At 38.9% G+C, this 18,842-nt stretch overlaps 1 protein-coding gene across 3 annotated transcripts in view; it reads left to right on the forward strand.

The window, feature by feature from the left end:
* LOC127966770 (C-type lectin domain family 4 member M-like) overlaps positions 1-18,333 on the forward strand; it is a 370,290-nt gene extending 351,957 nt beyond the window's left edge. Inside the window, exons 1-5 of one of the 3 annotated variants that reach the window (XM_052568000.1) lie at positions 16,520-17,004; positions 17,086-17,442; positions 17,552-17,679; positions 17,869-17,978; positions 18,089-18,329. In XM_052568000.1, coding sequence (XP_052423960.1) covers positions 16,839-17,004; positions 17,086-17,442; positions 17,552-17,679; positions 17,869-17,978; positions 18,089-18,251 — 924 coding nt within the window. In that variant the 5' untranslated portion in view covers positions 16,520-16,838 and the 3' untranslated portion in view covers positions 18,252-18,329. Of the gene's footprint in view, positions 1-16,514; positions 17,005-17,085; positions 17,443-17,551; positions 17,680-17,868; positions 17,979-18,088 lie in introns of those variants that run through there. The other 2 variants (XM_052568009.1, XM_052568007.1) reach the window with 2 other exon arrangements.
* The last annotated feature ends 509 nt before the right edge of the window (positions 18,334-18,842 follow it).

An 18,842-nucleotide genomic window follows, 5' to 3' on the forward strand; every position in this document is an offset into this window, starting at 1 on the left:
AAAGCCTTCAGTTCCGGAGGATATTTTTTTTTTCCCTATGCATCTAGAAATATACAGTACGAGTGTAGTATCAAAGGGGATATGTAGAATTAAACCACTGAAAATAGACTCTATCTTTAACTTTGCAATGAATAACTTGTAATTTATTTTAGTTTAATTTGATTCTTTTATAAGATGAAGCAATATGTTTATAAAAAGAGACGCCTATAGAAATGAATTCAGCTGTAAAAAAATGTAACAAAGTCAAAATGATGTCATTTAGATTGTAACAATCAACATGACACTGGACTGGCAAAGAAGGTTTTTTTTTCTGTGTATTGTTTTTTTTTTTTTTTTTTACAATGAGGTCCCTGAATCCAAATAAGTCAAAACCACTCACTTTGAAGTACCAGATAAAAATACACTGTTTTGACCCTTAAGGTAAATTTGCATTTACAAGCGTTTGCATCAGCTAACATAGAGACAAGAAAAACAAATTAGTCTGTTAGACAACATTTCTTTAAATATGTTTTGATTTAACCAATTTGAATGGTCTTATATCATTCATACTAGATTTCTGTTCATAGTCCAACAACTTTTACACACGTTCACCATACAAAAACCTTGTGAGAGTGAACTGATACTTTACTTGCATCCAACACTGTAATATTATTGAAGACACTGCAGCATATTATAGCATAATCACTAGTGCATATGGTGAGTTCCTCTTTCGAAGGTACAAAATACCTCCTACAACATGGCAGACTGTTTATCTCTCTCTGGGAATTACTAGGAGGTACTGAGAGAAAACAAACTTCTTAGAAGCAGTGAGAACAGCTAAATAGAAAAGCACATTGAATGTGGAGGTTTTCACAAGTTAGCAGCTGTGACTTGTCACTAAAAGTGTTTTAACTAATTACAGTGGCTAATTAACCTTATTAAATCCAAATCTTATAAGGATTAATTGAAAACCATGGCCCAGCAGGTGTTCCATTTCACTTTCTAGCACTCATTTTTCTTTTTCCTTTTCCCTGTTTGCACATCATGGCAGTTGGTTCCATGCTTGATTGAGAACCTCTTTCCCGCTTTCATCATTTGGGTTCTGGGTGTGTTTTTGTGCCTAAAGCTCCAAGAGTGTGATACACGCCAGAGGGAAACTGAGGGACTTGGAAAATCAATGCTGCCCTCTCTTTCTCACGATCCTACTTAGTTTTTGAGTTTTTCCACCTCAATAAGTAATTAAATTATTCTTGCTCTCACCCCCCCCCCCCCCCCCCAAAAAAAAAAAATATCTATATATATATATATATTAGCAAAAATAAAAAAATCCTTACAGTGACTTGGTACATTAGCAACAAGAGCTGTCAAGCTCATAAATGATCAAGCACTCTTACATAATCAGCAAAATGAATAACAAAACACTGAATTTTCAATATTCAAATTGGACTGCATAATTCACTGTTTTCAATGACCACTCTACAAAACGCTGAGAGCCGTATCTTTTATGAAATTACTGTTCATTAGTGGTACTTTGTTAGGCAAGCATCACTATTATTATTGATAATACTTTATAAGCCATTGGATGTGTAATTTTAACCTGGAAGACAGTAAAACGGGCAAAAATACTACACACTTACATTGAAGAGCCATACATTGACAGCCACTGTCAACCACTTAGCAAACTCTAAGTACATTTTACCTAGAAAGACACTCTTATAAGATATCATCTTATTCAATTTACAGAACATTAGCCAGGTTTCAGACTGAACATGATTATTGATTGTGTTTATTTAAAGGAATATTTTAATGACAATTTTCTGAGTATTTACTCACACTCAGGTCATCGAAGATGTACTTTTTTCTTCATCGGAACAATTTTTTGGAAATTTAGCATTACATCACTTGCTCACCAATGGATCCTTTGCAGTGAATGGGTGCCGTCAGAATGAGAGTCTAAACATCTGATAAAAACATCACTTGACAGGAGTTCAAACAAAAATCTGCATTTAGATTATAAACTAATAAATTATTGAGATGTTTTTAACTTCAAACTTCTGCTTTCAGCTAAAATATGAGTACTGTATCCATAATATTTCTTCAAAGGCACAAAAAAAGAAAATAATTATGAGTAAAATATGCACAGATCAAGTACCATTTATAATTGAAAACAGATGAGAACGATTCTCAACAGTTTTTGGTGGATTTTGATGTAAGAGGACAACTGGGGATGGACTTTTTCATTGGAGGAAGTGTCATTATTTATTATGGACTTGAATTTTGGCCAGAAGCAATGGATTAAATTAAGTTATAATGCCTTAATAATTTGTTTGTTACAAACATGCAGCTTTTCAATTCACAAGACATCGAAGATGGACTGGAATCATGTGGATTATTGTGATGTTTTTATCAGCTGTTTAAACTCATTCTGATGGCACCTATACTGTATTCTGTAGAGGATCCATTGGTGAGCAAGCGATGTGATGCTAAATTTCTCTAAATCTGTTCCAATGAAGAAACAAACTCTTCCATATCTCGGATTGCCTGAGGGTGAATACATTTTCAGCAAATTTTTATTTAAACCATGAAGTCTTTCAAATGCTCTGTCAAGTATACTGGCCTTGCAAAGGTCATATTCAGTGATGCCTACTGAAATCAACACTTACTGAAGAGAAACACTCACTACTCATGGTAATACGGTCAATAAACTATGTAATCAGAATTAATCTGGAAAGTGTAGCTGTTGTAATGGGACTGATTTGAAAATATAAACATTATTATATAAATTACCTATTTATTGCTGGAGCCCTCAGAGTTGAAATTGGAGCCTCCTTTGAGATTGGATGAAACACTGGTGGCTGGCCACTCAAGCGAGCCAATTTGCGTGTTGTCACATCCTGTTTCTGTTGTTTCAGCCAGTAATTAAATAAGATGGCAACAGCACAGAAGGCAGACGTTCTCTAAGAATGACTCATTCTTACAGATGTTTTGGACTGTACTGCAGGGACTGGGCTACACTGGTATTTTAGTCGAGTCAATTTATAAAGTGATTATAATATCAAATTCAGAGTGGGAGCTGACCACAATGCTCAACTGAAATCACTGATGAAATGATGTAATCATGCATGCTGATCAAATGGCCATTAAAATGAGTTCTTTGAGCACTTATAACATATAAAAATACATTTGCAGTGCATAATTGATTATGCTTTACAGCTGACCAAGGGCATAAAGAAGAAAGTATTTAATTATCTTTTCAATGCATTTTCAGAAAAAACAAAACAAAAAAAACAGATAAGATATCTGCATATCGCTCATACAAATCAAACTGCTTGTGGCAATGCATCGAATTCTGAAAAAATACAGTGAGGTTGAAGTCACAAATCACAAATTTTACAATAAAAAAAAAAATAAGTAAAAAATGTGAGATGTAAAATATTTTAATATTTTTCAGAACCTCCAAGGAAGATTCACTAGCTTTCAAAAGCTTGAGGTCAGTAAAATTGTTTCATGTTTTCAAAATAAGTCTCTGATGTTCACTATAGGCTACAATGATTTGCTAAAAAATAAAGTAAAAACAGTAAAATTGTGGAAATATCATTGCTAATTATAATTATTCATTTTTTTCTATTTGAATATTTTAAAAGTAATTTATACCTATGGTTCAAAGCTGAATTGTTTAGCATCATTACTCCAGTCTTCAGTGTCACATGATGCTTCAGGAATCGCGGATGTGCTAATATGCTTCTTAAGAAACATTTATCAAATATTTTCAATATTTTTGCGGAAACATGATAATTTTCCCCCCCAGTAATAGAACGTTCCAAAGAACTGAATTTTAATTTAAATAAAAACATTTGGAAAACATTATAAATGTCTTTACAGTCACTGTTTGTTAATTTAATGCATTCTTCCTGAATAAACACACACACACACACACACACACTTTTAAATGGTACTTATTAACTTACCCCAAACCTTTGAATTGTAGTGTACATCAGAAAAATAAAATAAATAATAATAATAATAATAATAATAAATAAAAATCTCAGTCGCTCTTAGTTTTCATATGATTATCAATAGCCCTCAGTCCTGACCCTTGGATGTTGCCTTCACCATTCCAGCAAAGAATTCTCTCTCTCCATTTCTAGCTGTCTGACCTCCCCTGTCCTTCTTTGATCTGAGCTCCAGTGTCTGTACTGCTACCACCTGCTGCATAACCATGATGTCTCATTAGACTAATGTGTGTTTTTGCATTGAACCTCAGGCAATCTAGCATAATACAGTTATTTGCATATAAAATGTATCACATATGGAATGAGTTCACAGAACGGTGTGCGGTAGGTAAAACACATCTGATCAAAGGACTGCCATTATGTCTGCTGCTGTATAGTCATCTGAGAATGTTCCATACTTAAAATTCATATTCTATATGGAAATGTGTGACACTGGATCTCTCTAACTATAAGTACATACTTATGTGTCTGTATAACCTGCTTGTGTCTTCATTAGAAATCACATATACACTAGCATTTAAAAGTTTGGGTTAGGTTTATACTATATAAATATAAATATGCATGACTACTTGTGGTGGCGGCTTTGTCACATGATTCAAGATTCGCATGCAGTACTTCACTGTAAGATCCTACTGTGTGTAAAAAATAGGCTAGCTAGGTAAATGAATGAATATTGTGATGCTTCACTCCCACTATGTGCTCTTCCTTTTCATTTTTCTCTCTCCTTGTCAGCCCCTTGGTGGTTACCCTCGTTATTCAGTTTTGACTGAAATATCCCGAGGCAAGTTCTTCTAGTCCACTTCCCAAGCCATCTTTTCAGTCTCCCTTGTTCTGTGCCTTTCTATGCCTCTTTTACTTTTCTTTCCTTTTTGTCCACCCACCAGCCTCCATGAGTGTGTGTGTGTGTGTGTGTGTGTGCTTCTGTTGGACCTCCCATGAACCACTTGCAGATGAGTTCCCCTATAACACATCAAGCCATCTGTCGTTTTTCTCGATGCTCTTGGCTCCTCTGCCAGACGAGGCTGTCACCCCCTCCCTGTGGCAAAATGACTGCCTTCCTCTACTGTCTGTGGGCTAATCTATGACAACACAATGTCCCACACATATACACCCAACCCCAAAAACTGTTTGGCCACTTAAGCCACACTTTAAAAGGCCTGAATGCTATTTTTTAATTGTTAATTAATGTTAATTAATGATAATTGTTTAATAAAAAAAAAAATAAAAAATTATATCTGCAAGCCTAGCGTCACCTTTGAGTCATTTTTTCATTTACTTGTAACCTATTGGTTTTTAAGTAATTTTAGTGGATGTATGAAAAGTACACTCTTAGCAAACATAAATGTCTAATACATCTTCATTTTGAGCACCATCTTTTTTCTTTTTGTGTAAAATATTTTGCTTAGTGTTCTTGTTTTTATAAAATGCAATGCTTTTGTATATTTTTGAGTGTGGATTGAGTGGCCAAAAGCTTTTTGGATCAAGCGTACTGTATATATACACCCACACAAACGAGCAAATATTTGTCTTATAGCTTATGATGACTGCGTGGGAATGCAGTTCTTTCCTTATGTCTCGAGATGTATTTTCAACAAACCCATATGTAATCATGCATCATCAGATAACATAAGCTGTTATCACTTCTTAAACAACTATAAGACATTTAATTAATGTTCTGCTTTCATGATTCAATCAGGTCAACATATCAGTATAACCATGTTGCGTACTGTATATTCAGTATTCAGAAATAAATAAATAAATAAAAAGACCTGTGTAAGATTACAAATGATTTTCATTTTATACAAATGTTATTTTTTTTTTTTTATTCATCAAAGAATACTTTCAAAATGTTTCATATTTTAAACAACAAAATATTTAGCAGCGCAGACTTTTTCAACATTGGTCAAAAGAGTCAGAAATGTTTCTTCAGCATCAAATCAGTATTAGAATTCTTTCTAAAGGATGACACTTCCTCCAATGATATATATATATATATATATATATATATATATATATATATATATATATATATATATATATATATATATATATATATATATATATTATTATTATTATTTATTTTTTTTTAATTATTATTATTTGTCAGATAAGCAGTACATTTAAATACCAATCCAGCCTTACTGGAAATACATGAGTCAGTGTATAAATTAATGAATATGACTTTTGTGTGGATCCTTCCACAGTACTATGATATTGACTTTGGGTTCACCAAATGTGTTTCATCTTGCTTTTCTTAACACTGTTCGTTAGGTTTGGAGTAGGGTTTTGTGCAGGGGATATGTTAATTTTAAACACAATGGAGCATTAACATTTTACTGCCACTCACCAGTCATTTTATTTCTAATCTGCTACATGTAAAACACGTGAAACACACAACTTAATAAAACGTTACCACAGGCACATTAAACTTTTCTGGACAAAATGAAACATGCTGTTTAGTACCAGACACCTGCCATTTCCCGTTAAAACTCCTGTGAAATGTGCTACATGCACTGCAATATTATATAACAAGCATTTTGAAACCACATTCTACTGTTTAATAAATCCACATTCGCAAAAAAAAAAAAAAAAAGAAAAGAAAGAAAATATATCACTTCTAGCACCTCTTGCAAATGTGTCATCTGAAAATTGCAGTGGAATGTACCCGGATTAATGTTTTTCAGAAATGTAGAGTCACATATTTCCAATGAGCCTGGATTGTAAAATACACTTAATTAATAAAAATAAATATAATCCATATAAAGACCATATAATCTAGCAGGGCATTTATTTTTCACCAATCATTGGCTTAATTTGTAGAACTGGAATCGGTCGCAATTTTTCTGAATTCAACACCGTCACTCTGAGTAATCTGAACTATCTGAGCAGATTTATGAAACCATATTTCTGCTAAATTTGTAAAACAAACATCACAACACTTCACCGCCAAAATTTCTCAGTGGCAACAGAAAACTTGCGCAAAACAAATGTACCAAACAGATTATTTATGGCCCAGTTCCAGTTCCCTGTGCCTAATTAATCCCCAATGAAACACCCAACCAGTGGGCAGCGTGAGTCCATGTTAGGAGGAGACAGCAGAGGCCCTCTGGTCCTCCAGATGGAGGGGCTCGTGGAGGAGGCACAGCAGGGGGTGAGTGGAGCAGCGTGAGGGCTTGGTCTCCCACCAGGCCTGGCCCATAGAGTGGCCAGCACACCACTGCTTCCTCACAAGCAACAAATGTCAAGCTGCCTGTCCATGTTTCTGCTCCACTCCAACACGTCATCCATACAAACAGCTCTGTCAGCCAGCATGACATCCACCAGCGTGCTTGCTTTTCACAAATGGCTCAGGAAAGGGTTTTTTTTTTTTTTTTTTTTTTTTTTTTTTTTTTTGTGAGGAAACTATAATTTTTTTTTATAAAAGTTCATCTTTGTGATTCGTTATGATGTGCTAAGCCTTATATGAAGTCTTTGACATTTAAAAGGTGTGGAAGGGAACCATCAAGCTACTTTTAGGGTTTATACATAATGAAAAAAAGGTGTAGTGTAAAAGTTGAATAGTTACCTAGAGTGATTCAGTCTCATTACAGATCCCTTCAGATCAAATTCTGCCAAGAATACTGTACATTTCATTTTCAGAGATTTAAATGGGATTTCACGGATTTACATATATATATATATACACACACACACACACACATACATGTGCACACACACATAATCCACTGTAAACTGCTTTTTTATGTTATTTGTTAGTTTATTTATTTAAGCATGTATGTTTCAAACTGTATTTAATGATAATGTAAACATTTATAGTCCTACTTTTGGTAACCAAAATAAACCAGGACTCTTAATTTGAATCGTGTATGCTTTACTGCTATATTATTACGAGTGCACAGTATTTTATGTATTTATTTATTTATTCATTCATTCACGCATTCATTCTTTCATTTATTCATTTGTTTTTTTGCAAACTGCAATGAAACTGTAAGCCTGTAGAATGCTCAACAGCATCACGTTTTGACTTAAAATGTGCAGCACTTATATGTGCAGCACATTTATTTGATTAAATAAAAGCGCTTACATTAATTTATATATAGTGTCACGGGAGGAGCACAAGACAGACACAGTGGGCGTGGCGTCCGGCCTCGGAGAGGCTTTTATTAACAGAAATCATAAAACAAAGGGAATAAAAGTGGCCAAAGGGGGAAAGTGTCCAAAATAACAGGGAATCTGGTGTCCTCGTTGTGCTGCGGGGTTTGTGTGGGTCGGGCAGTGTTCACCGAGGAAGGGTCCAGGCAAGGGGCGGAGTCCGGCGGCCGCACGCGATCCCCTCCTAGGTCCGGGGCGCGAGGGGCGGCGGCTTCTCCTAGCGGCCGCGTCTCTCTCATTGGCCGCGGCGCTGGTAGGGGATGGACGGCCCGGCATCCTGGCCCGTCGGCCGTGTATACGGGTGCGGTTCCCATCCGGATCGCGGGTCCGGCAGCTCACGTCTTGGTGGCGCGGGAGTCCCTCAACGCACCCTTCCTGGACCCACGAGGACACCAGTGTGCATGCACGGGGAAGAGACCGGTCTCCCGAGGAGAGGCGCGTTGGGCTTTTAAACAGCGGCGGGGATGAGGCTCCATTCACATCAGGTGTGCCCCATCACACGCCGCCAGCCCTGACTCGTCCAGCGCCCCTCCTCTCACACACCCACTCCAGTCGGGAGCCTGGTGAAGGGCGGCGATTTAGGACGGGGTGCCGGTGACAATCAGGGAGGAGGCAGCTGACTCGTCACATTCCCCCTCCCAAGCGACATCCCCGTCCCCAGAGCGCCACCCACACGGGAGTGCTACCATCCTCAACCAGACTCCAAACGGTCGGAGTGGGCGGGGATTCCTCTCCGGGCGGTCCTCCCTCTCGCAGCGCACCAGAACAGGGACAGAGAAACCGGGTTTTAGTGACAGCCTCAACCAACCAAAGGGTAAAATGACAATGGAAAAGTCACTTACCCCTTGTGTGGCTGGGAGGCTGTCCCCAGTTTTCCTCCGTCCCAGTCTGGGTTCTCACGAACGTTTGCAAGCGAGAGGGAGTGACGTCACCAGACGTTTCCCAACTGCGCTGTCTAGGCTCCGCCTGCCCGCATTCTCCACCAGTGTCACGGGAGGAGCACAAGACAGACACAGTGGGCGTGGCGTCCGGCCTCGGAGAGGCTTTTATTAACAGAAATCATAAAACAAAGGGAATAAAAGTGGCCAAAGGGGGAAAGTGTCCAAAATAACAGGGAATCTGGTGTCCTCGTTGTGCTGCGGGGTTTGTGTGGGTCGGGCAGTGTTCACCGAGGAAGGGTCCAGGCAAGGGGCGGAGTCCGGCGGCCGCACGCGATCCCCTCCTAGGTCCGGGGCGCGAGGGGCGGCGGCTTCTCCTAGCGGCCGCGTCTCTCTCGTTGGCCGCGGCGCTGGTAGGGGATGGACGGCCCGGCATCCTGGCCCGTCGGCCGTGTATACGGGTGCGGTTCCCATCCGGATCGCGGGTCCGGCAGCTCACGTCTTGGTGGCGCGGGAGTCCCTCAACGCACCCTTCCTGGACCCACGAGGACACCAGTGTGCATGCACGGGGAAGAGACCGGTCTCCCGAGGAGAGGCGCGTTGGGCTTTTAAACAGCGGCGGGGATGAGGCTCCATTCACATCAGGTGTGCCCCATCACACGCCGCCAGCCCTGACTCGTCCAGCGCCCCTCCTCTCACACACCCACTCCAGTCGGGAGCCTGGTGAAGGGCGGCGATTTAGGACGGGGTGCCGGTGACAATCAGGGAGGAGGCAGCTGACTCGTCACAATATATTAACTATCCCTTTATTTCAACAAGTAATCAGGAGCCTGACGTGAACATGTGCAAAGCAAAGGAACAAATGCTGGGTTATAAAGTTAGAAAATGTGTTTTTTTTTAAAGGGTGATCAAAAGAAAATTAAAAACCATGCATTTAAATGCTGCATTATGCATGAGATTGCATAATTTATACTACCATACAAATTTAATCAAGGAAACAAGATGACTGAGGTAAGCCTTGATTACAAGCTTAACACACATCAAAAGGGAATAAATTGAATTTAATAAGTCATGATGAAGAGAACATATTTTTAGGTTAATAATGCTCCCGGAAACCAGAGCACAGGAAATATATCACCCATGATGTCATGAAGGAGAATAGGAGAGACAGGAAGATAAACTATTCCTATAAAATGCTATAAAGTAACTGTCCTGTGCTTTTTGTCTCTAAGACACGCAAAATACTTGACACTTTCAGGGGCAAAAAGAAAGTGTGACTTTCCTGTGTTCTGTCCTCTCAGATAAGCTTCTGTGTTTATCCTCCGCATTCAACTTCCCAAGCAATTAAAATGGAGTTAGTGAAGGACACGAGGGGCACCTTGTCTCTTTGACTGTGGAGGCCATGTAGAAACAAATGACATTGCTGTGGAGCGCTCCGTCAGAGGACTACTGTTCCCGTGCCTTTCACAGCCTCATCACTTTCCTGTCTGCTTCTGAATGGGTCAGCGTCCGAGGTGCTAGAACTCACATGCTCGATTCTGTGTGGCCTAGTGCCAAACACCTCACATATGCCAGCCAGTGTTTTTCTCTATCTGTTCCCGGGACTCGTGCCAGGATACTCAAAAACACTGGGCACACTAAGCAAGCAAGACAGGAATACATCCAGCATAAAGTTGTACTGTCCTGATCGGATCTCTCGTACACTAACTGAGAAGGAAAAATAAAGGTCACTAGAGCACTACCTTTTACATATTAAAGCCTATTGAAAGGGATCTAAAAGGGACTAGTATGCACTCTGTGGACATTTAAGTGGAAATGTTTTCAATTGTCTGTGGATTCATTTGAGCCTCTACAAATCTGCACAAATGCAATGTGTTTTATTTTTATTGATTTGATAGCAATTTCAAACTCTGTTGTCTCTGAATCTGGAAAAAACCCATCTGTCACAAGCTTAGTCTGAGATTCCTGGACTTGCTCAAAACCCATGTGCCACATGTAAAAATGTAAGGCTTTCTTTCTTATGCGGAACATAAAAATTATATATTTTAAGAGCATCTGGGTCCAAGAAAGACTGGACTCCACTGGCTTTCAATGTACTTCCATTAAAAAAAAAAAAAACATACATACAAAAATACATACATATAACACATTAAATATTAAGTAAATATAAAGATTGTAAATTTGAAATTAGATGCAATGTTAATTAATACAAAATCATTACGGTTTTGTACAATTAAAATGTGCCAAGAAAAAACAACAACATTTTTTCACCATGTTGGATGTCACATGGTGTCACACTTTAAACTGACATCAGTTTCATATCTCTCTAATGCATTAGGTGTTAAAAATATAATTAAATAGCAGCTTCCACAGTGACATGATAATGTATGACTTTGCAACAACACTGGTGTACTTAGTATGTGACACTATGGGGAACCGAATCCCTGCCCTACCCCCTTCTCTCTTCAATCATTTCCTGTCCCATTTTTTACTGTATCTTTGTAGTGAGACAAACACCCAAAGAGAAAATGGAAAAATAGAAGTTATGTCTTTGGGTTAGTCAGAATCAAGAGTCCATGAAAAATGGATGGCTTTCACACCTCTCAGAGAGAGAGTAAACCAGCTTTTACCACCTCATTCTATAATCAACTCGTGGTTTTACAAAGAGTTGCACTAACATTTTAGTTGAGCATAAGAGTTGAAACCAGGGGAGAACTGGCATTATTCCCACCTCCCGGAAGGTGCATCCTCATGCCACATAATATCCAACGGGGAGGCCATGGCAAATCGGGCAGCTCGGGAAGCCATGGCGGAGCCAGGAGCTCGGTTGGTCATGGTGGATCAAGGGACTCGGGCAACCATGGTGAACTAGGGAACTTAAGAGGCCATGATAGAGCAGACATTTCACGCTTGACAACGGCACAGCCAGCAGACTTGACTCAAGAACGGCCGGCATTCTTTTGGGAGCCATGGCTGGTGGACTTGACAATGGCGGGGCGAAGCATGTGGCGGTTTCCTTGCCACAGGGAAAAACAGGAAAACAAAACACTTTAAAAACTAAAAAAACAAACACAGGGAGAAGGGGTGCCTCTTATTGTCTCTGGTCTGGCATTCTGTCATGCGTGTTTACTGTGCTGGAGCAAGGATCCGTTGAAGATTCCAATAAACATAGAACTTTATTGAACACCAGAAAAGCACACGTATCACTAAGGTAAGATGAACAGTATCGTATGGGAAATGGGGGACAGAGCACACTTTAAATACACTGAAACTAATGGGACACACCTGGGAACAAAGGAACAGAATTGGGAATGCCTGGAACACATGATAAAACAAACAGGACAGGAACAGGAAGACCAAAAAAGGAAATAAACATAACATGGAACACATGAGTGAAATGAAACGCAAACAGACATGAAACATAGTCAGACAGTGTGTGTGTGTGTATATTATATATATTTTAAAATACATTCTTAGATATAAATCATAATATTCTAAATATTCTACTTGATCAGTAATTTCAGCATACCGATGCTTGTCTTGTTTTATAAATAACAAAGATGATCAATGGGCTCATATTCCTTAAAAATGTCATGTTGGAATATTCAAGATTTAGGTCCTCCATTTTTGGTGTTAGGAGCCAACACTCAGATTTTAACAGAGAAATTCATAATTCTGACATTTTAATGCTACAAGAAACATGGTGTCACAAATCGGTCAGGCAACTATTGGTAATTCACTCATCCATCAACCACCACATATAAGCACGCACCTCAGTCTCACTAGCTGTCTCGTGACTACACAGTGGAATCTGCCTCTGGTCTAGTTATTAGCATCGACTCATTGACTTACCTGTCTCCCTACCTCCTCTCCTCTGATCTCCTTCCAAGACTAACTCCTACATGTATGTCTTCACTGAGGTGTGTGCCCCATCACCCTATCTGTCGGCTTTCCAGTTCTCCTGTAAGATATAAGAGATCTTCAATCCCCCAATCAATCTCTAAGTAAAAGTCTCCTTTAGGGATCTGCTCACCTTCATTCTCATAACTCTCTTGTTTCAATAAATCATACCTGTTCATACTGACCTTCTGTCTCCGAGTCCACTGGTTACAGAAGATCGGACCGCTACAGAACTACAGGATGAGCAAACCGGAACCATTCTAGGAGCTTGTTGACTCACTTCGTAGGGTACTGCAACATCCATCGGCAGCACCTGCTCCTCCATTCTTGCTGGTCTGAGCTCATCCATCACAAACCACCACTACCACTCACAGCACTCCTTCTCTGGTAGTATTCTCCAGCCCTGTGATCAGACCAGTGACCTTCTTTGGCATGGCGGAAGAATGCAATGGGTTCTTGCTGCATTGTTCACTAGCACTAGAAATGCAATCACAACTGTATCCTACTGAACACTCAAAAATTCCCTTCATTATATCCACCCTCACAGGTCCTGCTTTGAGGTCAGCAGGAAACTTCATCTCCGGAAACCTCTGCTACCAGTTCCATCTGTCGAAGACTGCCACCGAAACCCTCTACCAAGTCGTGACAATTAGTGGGAAGCCGTTAAATCGCTGGCATGTTAGATATAGCGCGGGTCCCGTGCACCTGACATTTGGGTTGTTACATCAAGAATCCATCTTTTTCTTGGTCCTGGAGGGTTCAACAGCAGACATAATTATAGGTCGTCCTTGGCTGGTGCAGCATTACACAATCATTTCCTGGTCCATGGGAGAAATTACGGTGGGGTGATGAATGTTTTCCTGAGTGCGTCCCTAATCTTCCTGTTCCTCCTATCAAGACCCACGTAACCCTCGCTGTAAACACTACATCCATTGAGAGTTCTCCTGAGAAGTGCTCAGTAGATATAATACTGCCATGTTATGAAGAATTCCACAATGTATTCTGTCCCCACCTAACCCTCCCTGGGATTGTGATCTATAAGGTCAAGGAAATTTAGGAGTCATGACGGTGTGGTGGTAGATTAGAATACCTAGTTAACTGGAAAGGCTATGGTCCCCAAGAACACTCCTGGGTCCCTAGAGATGACATTCTAGACCCCATACTTCCGGAGGAATTCCACACAACACATCCTGATCGCCCAGCGCCACAGGGTAGAGGAGGACCACCACGTTGTATGGGTATTCGGCCCTCAGGAGCGGGCTGTGGATGAGGGGTCACAAATCGGTCAGGCTCATTCCCCAGCCAATCACAGCGCACCCCATCTCCTGAGTTTTAATCACCGGCACCTGTTGGCAATTCACTCACCCATCAACCACCATATAAGCATGCACCTCAGTCTCACTAGCTGCCTCTAGTCTAGATACTAGCATCGACTAGTTGACTTACCTCCTCTCCAGCGAATATCTCCTCGGATCTCCTTCCAAGAATAACTTATACGTCTTCACTGAGGTGTGTGCACCATCGTCTTATCTGTCGGCCTTCCAGTTCTCCTGTGAGAGATAAGAGATCGTCAAACACCTTTATGGATCCGCTCACCTGTTGATCTCCCCTTCATTCTCATCACTCTCTTGCTTCAATAAATCACACCAGTTCATACTAACCTTCTGTCTCCGAGTTCGCTGGTTACACATGGAATGTAAGAGATTTGTCCATTGCCTGCCCAATTGGGTTTAGAGAAATACTTTTACTATCAACCAAACTAAGAGGGTGACACAGGTCAGAGACTCAGAGGGAATGCTGGCATGGTACCGAACAGAAATCATAGACTCAATCAAAACTATTAAAATTGTACCGTCCACAGATTATTTCATCACAGACATTGATCGAGTTCATCTCAGAGCATTCGCAGTCAGTCCTCAAACATCTCTGTCAGATCTCTGTAACTTTACCCTCTTTCCAAAGTGAACTAAAAACAATGAAATATGCAGACAGCCCCATCATTTACTAAGGTAACATCAATCCTACAAAAGGATAAACAGCAAAGAAAACTATCAAAGTGCAATAGAAAGTCACTCTATCAAATTAATATTGGACAAATGTATAATCAACACATATTCCCCCCTTCATTCTCATTGCTCTCGTTTCTTGAATTGAATATTCACAGAAAAAAAGTAGGCATAAATCTGGCACTGAATGATATTACAGATATATTTCACCAATCAGAGATTGGACAGAGAGAGGAGCAGATTTGATCATTATAAACAACAGAGAGGAACAAGTATGTGAGTGTGTGTGTCCGTGTGTGTGGTCTGTAATTCATTATGTAGTGGGGACAAAAGTTCCTCATAAAGCTATAATATACACAATTTTTGATCAAGACATATATGTAGGCTAATTTTTTTTATTAATAAAGCTTTAAAGTGACTAACTTACTCATGTATCATATTTGTTAGCTTGTTCTCAGTCCTGTAACTGCCATTAACAAGAAGACTAAAGGAGTGTCTACTAGGCGTCAAATACTGTGTTATATCATTACTCATAAATAGTGAAACTCTGTTTAGATGTCATGAAATAAAGACAAACACATGCCATTAGTGATGAGATTTTTAAAGACTATTAAGTGTTAAAATTATGAAGTGTTATATGAAAAGTTATTTAATGGAGACATCAGTAACATTATTGATATTGGTGATAGCCTCCATAGTACTTTGTAAAGAGATCACATAAAACAATATACGTCTTTGTTGTTTCTACATTATTTTGGAATTTCAATGTTAAATTAGTACTATATAAAATTTAAGAAAATTTATAGGTGAGATCAATCATGATTAGTTACAGAAAAATGTGTGATTAAAAGTGATTAAAAATGGTGGGGGGAATATAGAATAAATGGTCAACAGTACATGAAATACACAATTTCTCTTATACAGTCATGTTTTATTTACAGTTAAATCTTTGTTCAGTAAAATATGTTTATCAACATGTTATAAGTCAGCTGCCCATATACATGTGGTGGCATAAATATCACTTTATTTGAGATTCACACTTAGCCTTCGCATCAGTTTCATGTTGCTGTTTTAACTGATGTTTAAAATAGAATCAAGAAACCACAAACATGGACAGGAAACGACACAGGAAAAACGTTCAGCATTAGTATATGTTGCTACACAAGTGCCATAAGGCTGATCGTTAATCATATTTCATTAGATTCAAACAACACAGACTGAACTTCTAACCTGTTTTTCATTTAAGTTCATTTTGAGCAAACACTGTCATTTTATTTGTGTATGTATCCTTTTTAAATAGTCTGCACAACGGAAGCTGTCAACACAGCAGACGCAAACAGTGTGCCTTCAGTTAACGGATGATACCTTTAGCTGCATGTAACATTCAAAAAAATTTTAAGAGCTCTTTTGAAGCATGTTCTGAAGCTCCTGTGAGAAGTGATACATGCAGCATCACAGAAGAATGACACTTTTTTCTTGCAAGAACTGATAATTGGCTAACCTTTTTTTTTTTTTTTTACTAAAGAGTTGGACATCACATGGTGTCAAATAGAATCAAGCTTCATTGAACTAAAATTATGTGGAAATGTATGACTGTGCTGCAAATCAGCTGTATTTAGTATTTGACACTACGAAAAGATTCCTTGTCCCACTCCCTTCTCTTTTCAGTCATTCCTGCCCTCTCTTCACTGTATCCCAGTAGTAAGAAATCAAAAGCAGAGAAATAAAATAAGAGAAGACTGAGTTGGTCAAGAAAACAGAGAACAGAAAAATGGGCGGTCTTTCCACTTTCCAGTAAGAGAGAAGTATGTGAGCTTTTAGCATCTCATGCCAAACCTGAATGAAAACTAAAAGCTGAGAACGGTCAATGTGAAGAGAACAATGATTGGAATAAGCAGAAATTAATATTAATGGACGTCAAAAGAGCAGAAATGTCTTATGCTCTTTATGAAGATGTGATCAGAACTGAGTCTGAGAGAGCGGAGATTACGGTGGATATCTATGAGAGTGCAGATTGTGTGAGAGATCATGACTTCAGGACAGAGACAAACACACAACAACCACAACAGCAAACAGGTAAACATAGTCATTTCTTTGATTTAAAAAAAAAAAAACAATGAACGTTCAGTCATTTAACATCAAGTCTTTGGTGTACAGGAAGTGATTCAGTGAAGATCAGAAGCTCCAGGGCAGCTGCAGTGTGTTTGGTTCTGCTGTCTGTTCTTCTGCTGACTGCAGTCACAGCGCTGTGTGTCCACATCTATACAAACAACACAAACTACACACAAGAGAGAGATCAGCTACTAACCAAGATTAACATCCTCACAGAAGAGAGAAACCAGCTACTGACCAAGATCAACAGCCTCACAGAAGAGAGAGGCCAGATGTTGACCAACACTACTAACCTGAGCGATGAGAGAGAATGGCTACAAACTAACAACAGCAACCATATTCAATTAAACAAACAGTTAAATCAAGAGAAAAATGAACCGTTTGAGTGTTTTAATGGAATGGGTAATCATGAGATACACTAAACAAACATTCATACTACACTATTTTACACCTTGTCAAATAATTTATACTATGTATAAATTGCTAATACTCAAACTGTTTGTGCTTACAGATGGATGGTTATACTATAAATGTAGTTTTTACTACATTTCCTCTGAGACGAAGAGCTGGACTGAGAGCAGAAGACACTGTACAGAGAGAGGAGCAGATCTGGTCATCATAAACAACACAGAGAAACAAGTGAGTGAGAGATGTGTGTGTGTGTGTGTGTGTGTGTGTGTCTGGTAATACTTGTATATTGATATATGAGAAGAGGTAAAATTAAACTTTTACAGTATAACAATAATTACACCTATGGAATGTCTGCATAAAACTATGAAAAGTGTGTTTGTGTGTATGGTGGTTGCTTAAAAAGCAAATGCTTTTCAGAAAACTGTTGATAAAATGCAAGATGGCAAGACTGGATTCTGGATTGGTCTGACTGACAGTGAAGAAGAGGGCAACTGGAAATGGGTTGATGGCAGCGCATTGAACTCTGGGTAAGAAATCACTGAACTGAACTGATTATTATCTAATAAATGATTCTCAAGTCAGTGTCATATCACACAGAAAGCAGCACTGAACATCTAATGCTGATCTGTTGATGCAGGTTATGGGGGTCTGGACAGCCCAATGGAAGAACAAGCGAGAATTGTGCTGTGTCTTATTCATCAGGGTTTCATGACTATCCATGTAACACCAATTTTAAATGGATCTGTGAGAAGAACATTTTGGAAAGAACACTTAAAGACCAGGATTTTTTTATCATTTAGCATTAGTTATTTTTTATATTGTAGATAATACTTTTTTTTACTATTAAAGCTTTGAAGTGCTTAACATACACATTTGTAGTACTTTATTTTAATTAAATTTCAGTTTCAATTAAAGTTTATTTGTATAGCACTTTTTACAATGCAAATCATTACAAATAAACTTTACAGAAAATTAAGTTTCTACAATATTTAGTAGTAGCTTATCAGTGGTGAGTGCAGTTTATATGCAAATGGCAGAACTTATTTAAAAAAATAATAATTAAAGACGACGTAGTCAAACAGATGATGAACACTATAAACAACTATTATTATATGATGCAATCACACTTGTTGCTAAATGTGGTAGTTCTGTATATTGTTTAAGGTTTAGCATCATCTGAGGTCCTCTGAGGGGGTGAGATCATCTCTTCTCAGGTGTTCTTTATCCAGAATGAAGCTTGTGTAAAGCCTAGTTTCCAGAAAGAGTGTGTCTGAACCCTGAACAATATCAGGAAGGCTATTCCAGAGTTTGGGAGCCAAATGCGAAAAAGCTCTGCCTCCTTTAGTGGACTTTGCTATCCTTGGTACTACCAAAAGTCCAGCATTTTTTGA

This window comes from Carassius gibelio, chromosome B10 (genome assembly GCF_023724105.1).
Source record: "Carassius gibelio isolate Cgi1373 ecotype wild population from Czech Republic chromosome B10, carGib1.2-hapl.c, whole genome shotgun sequence".
NCBI classification, from domain to species: Eukaryota; Metazoa; Chordata; class Actinopteri; order Cypriniformes; family Cyprinidae; genus Carassius; species Carassius gibelio.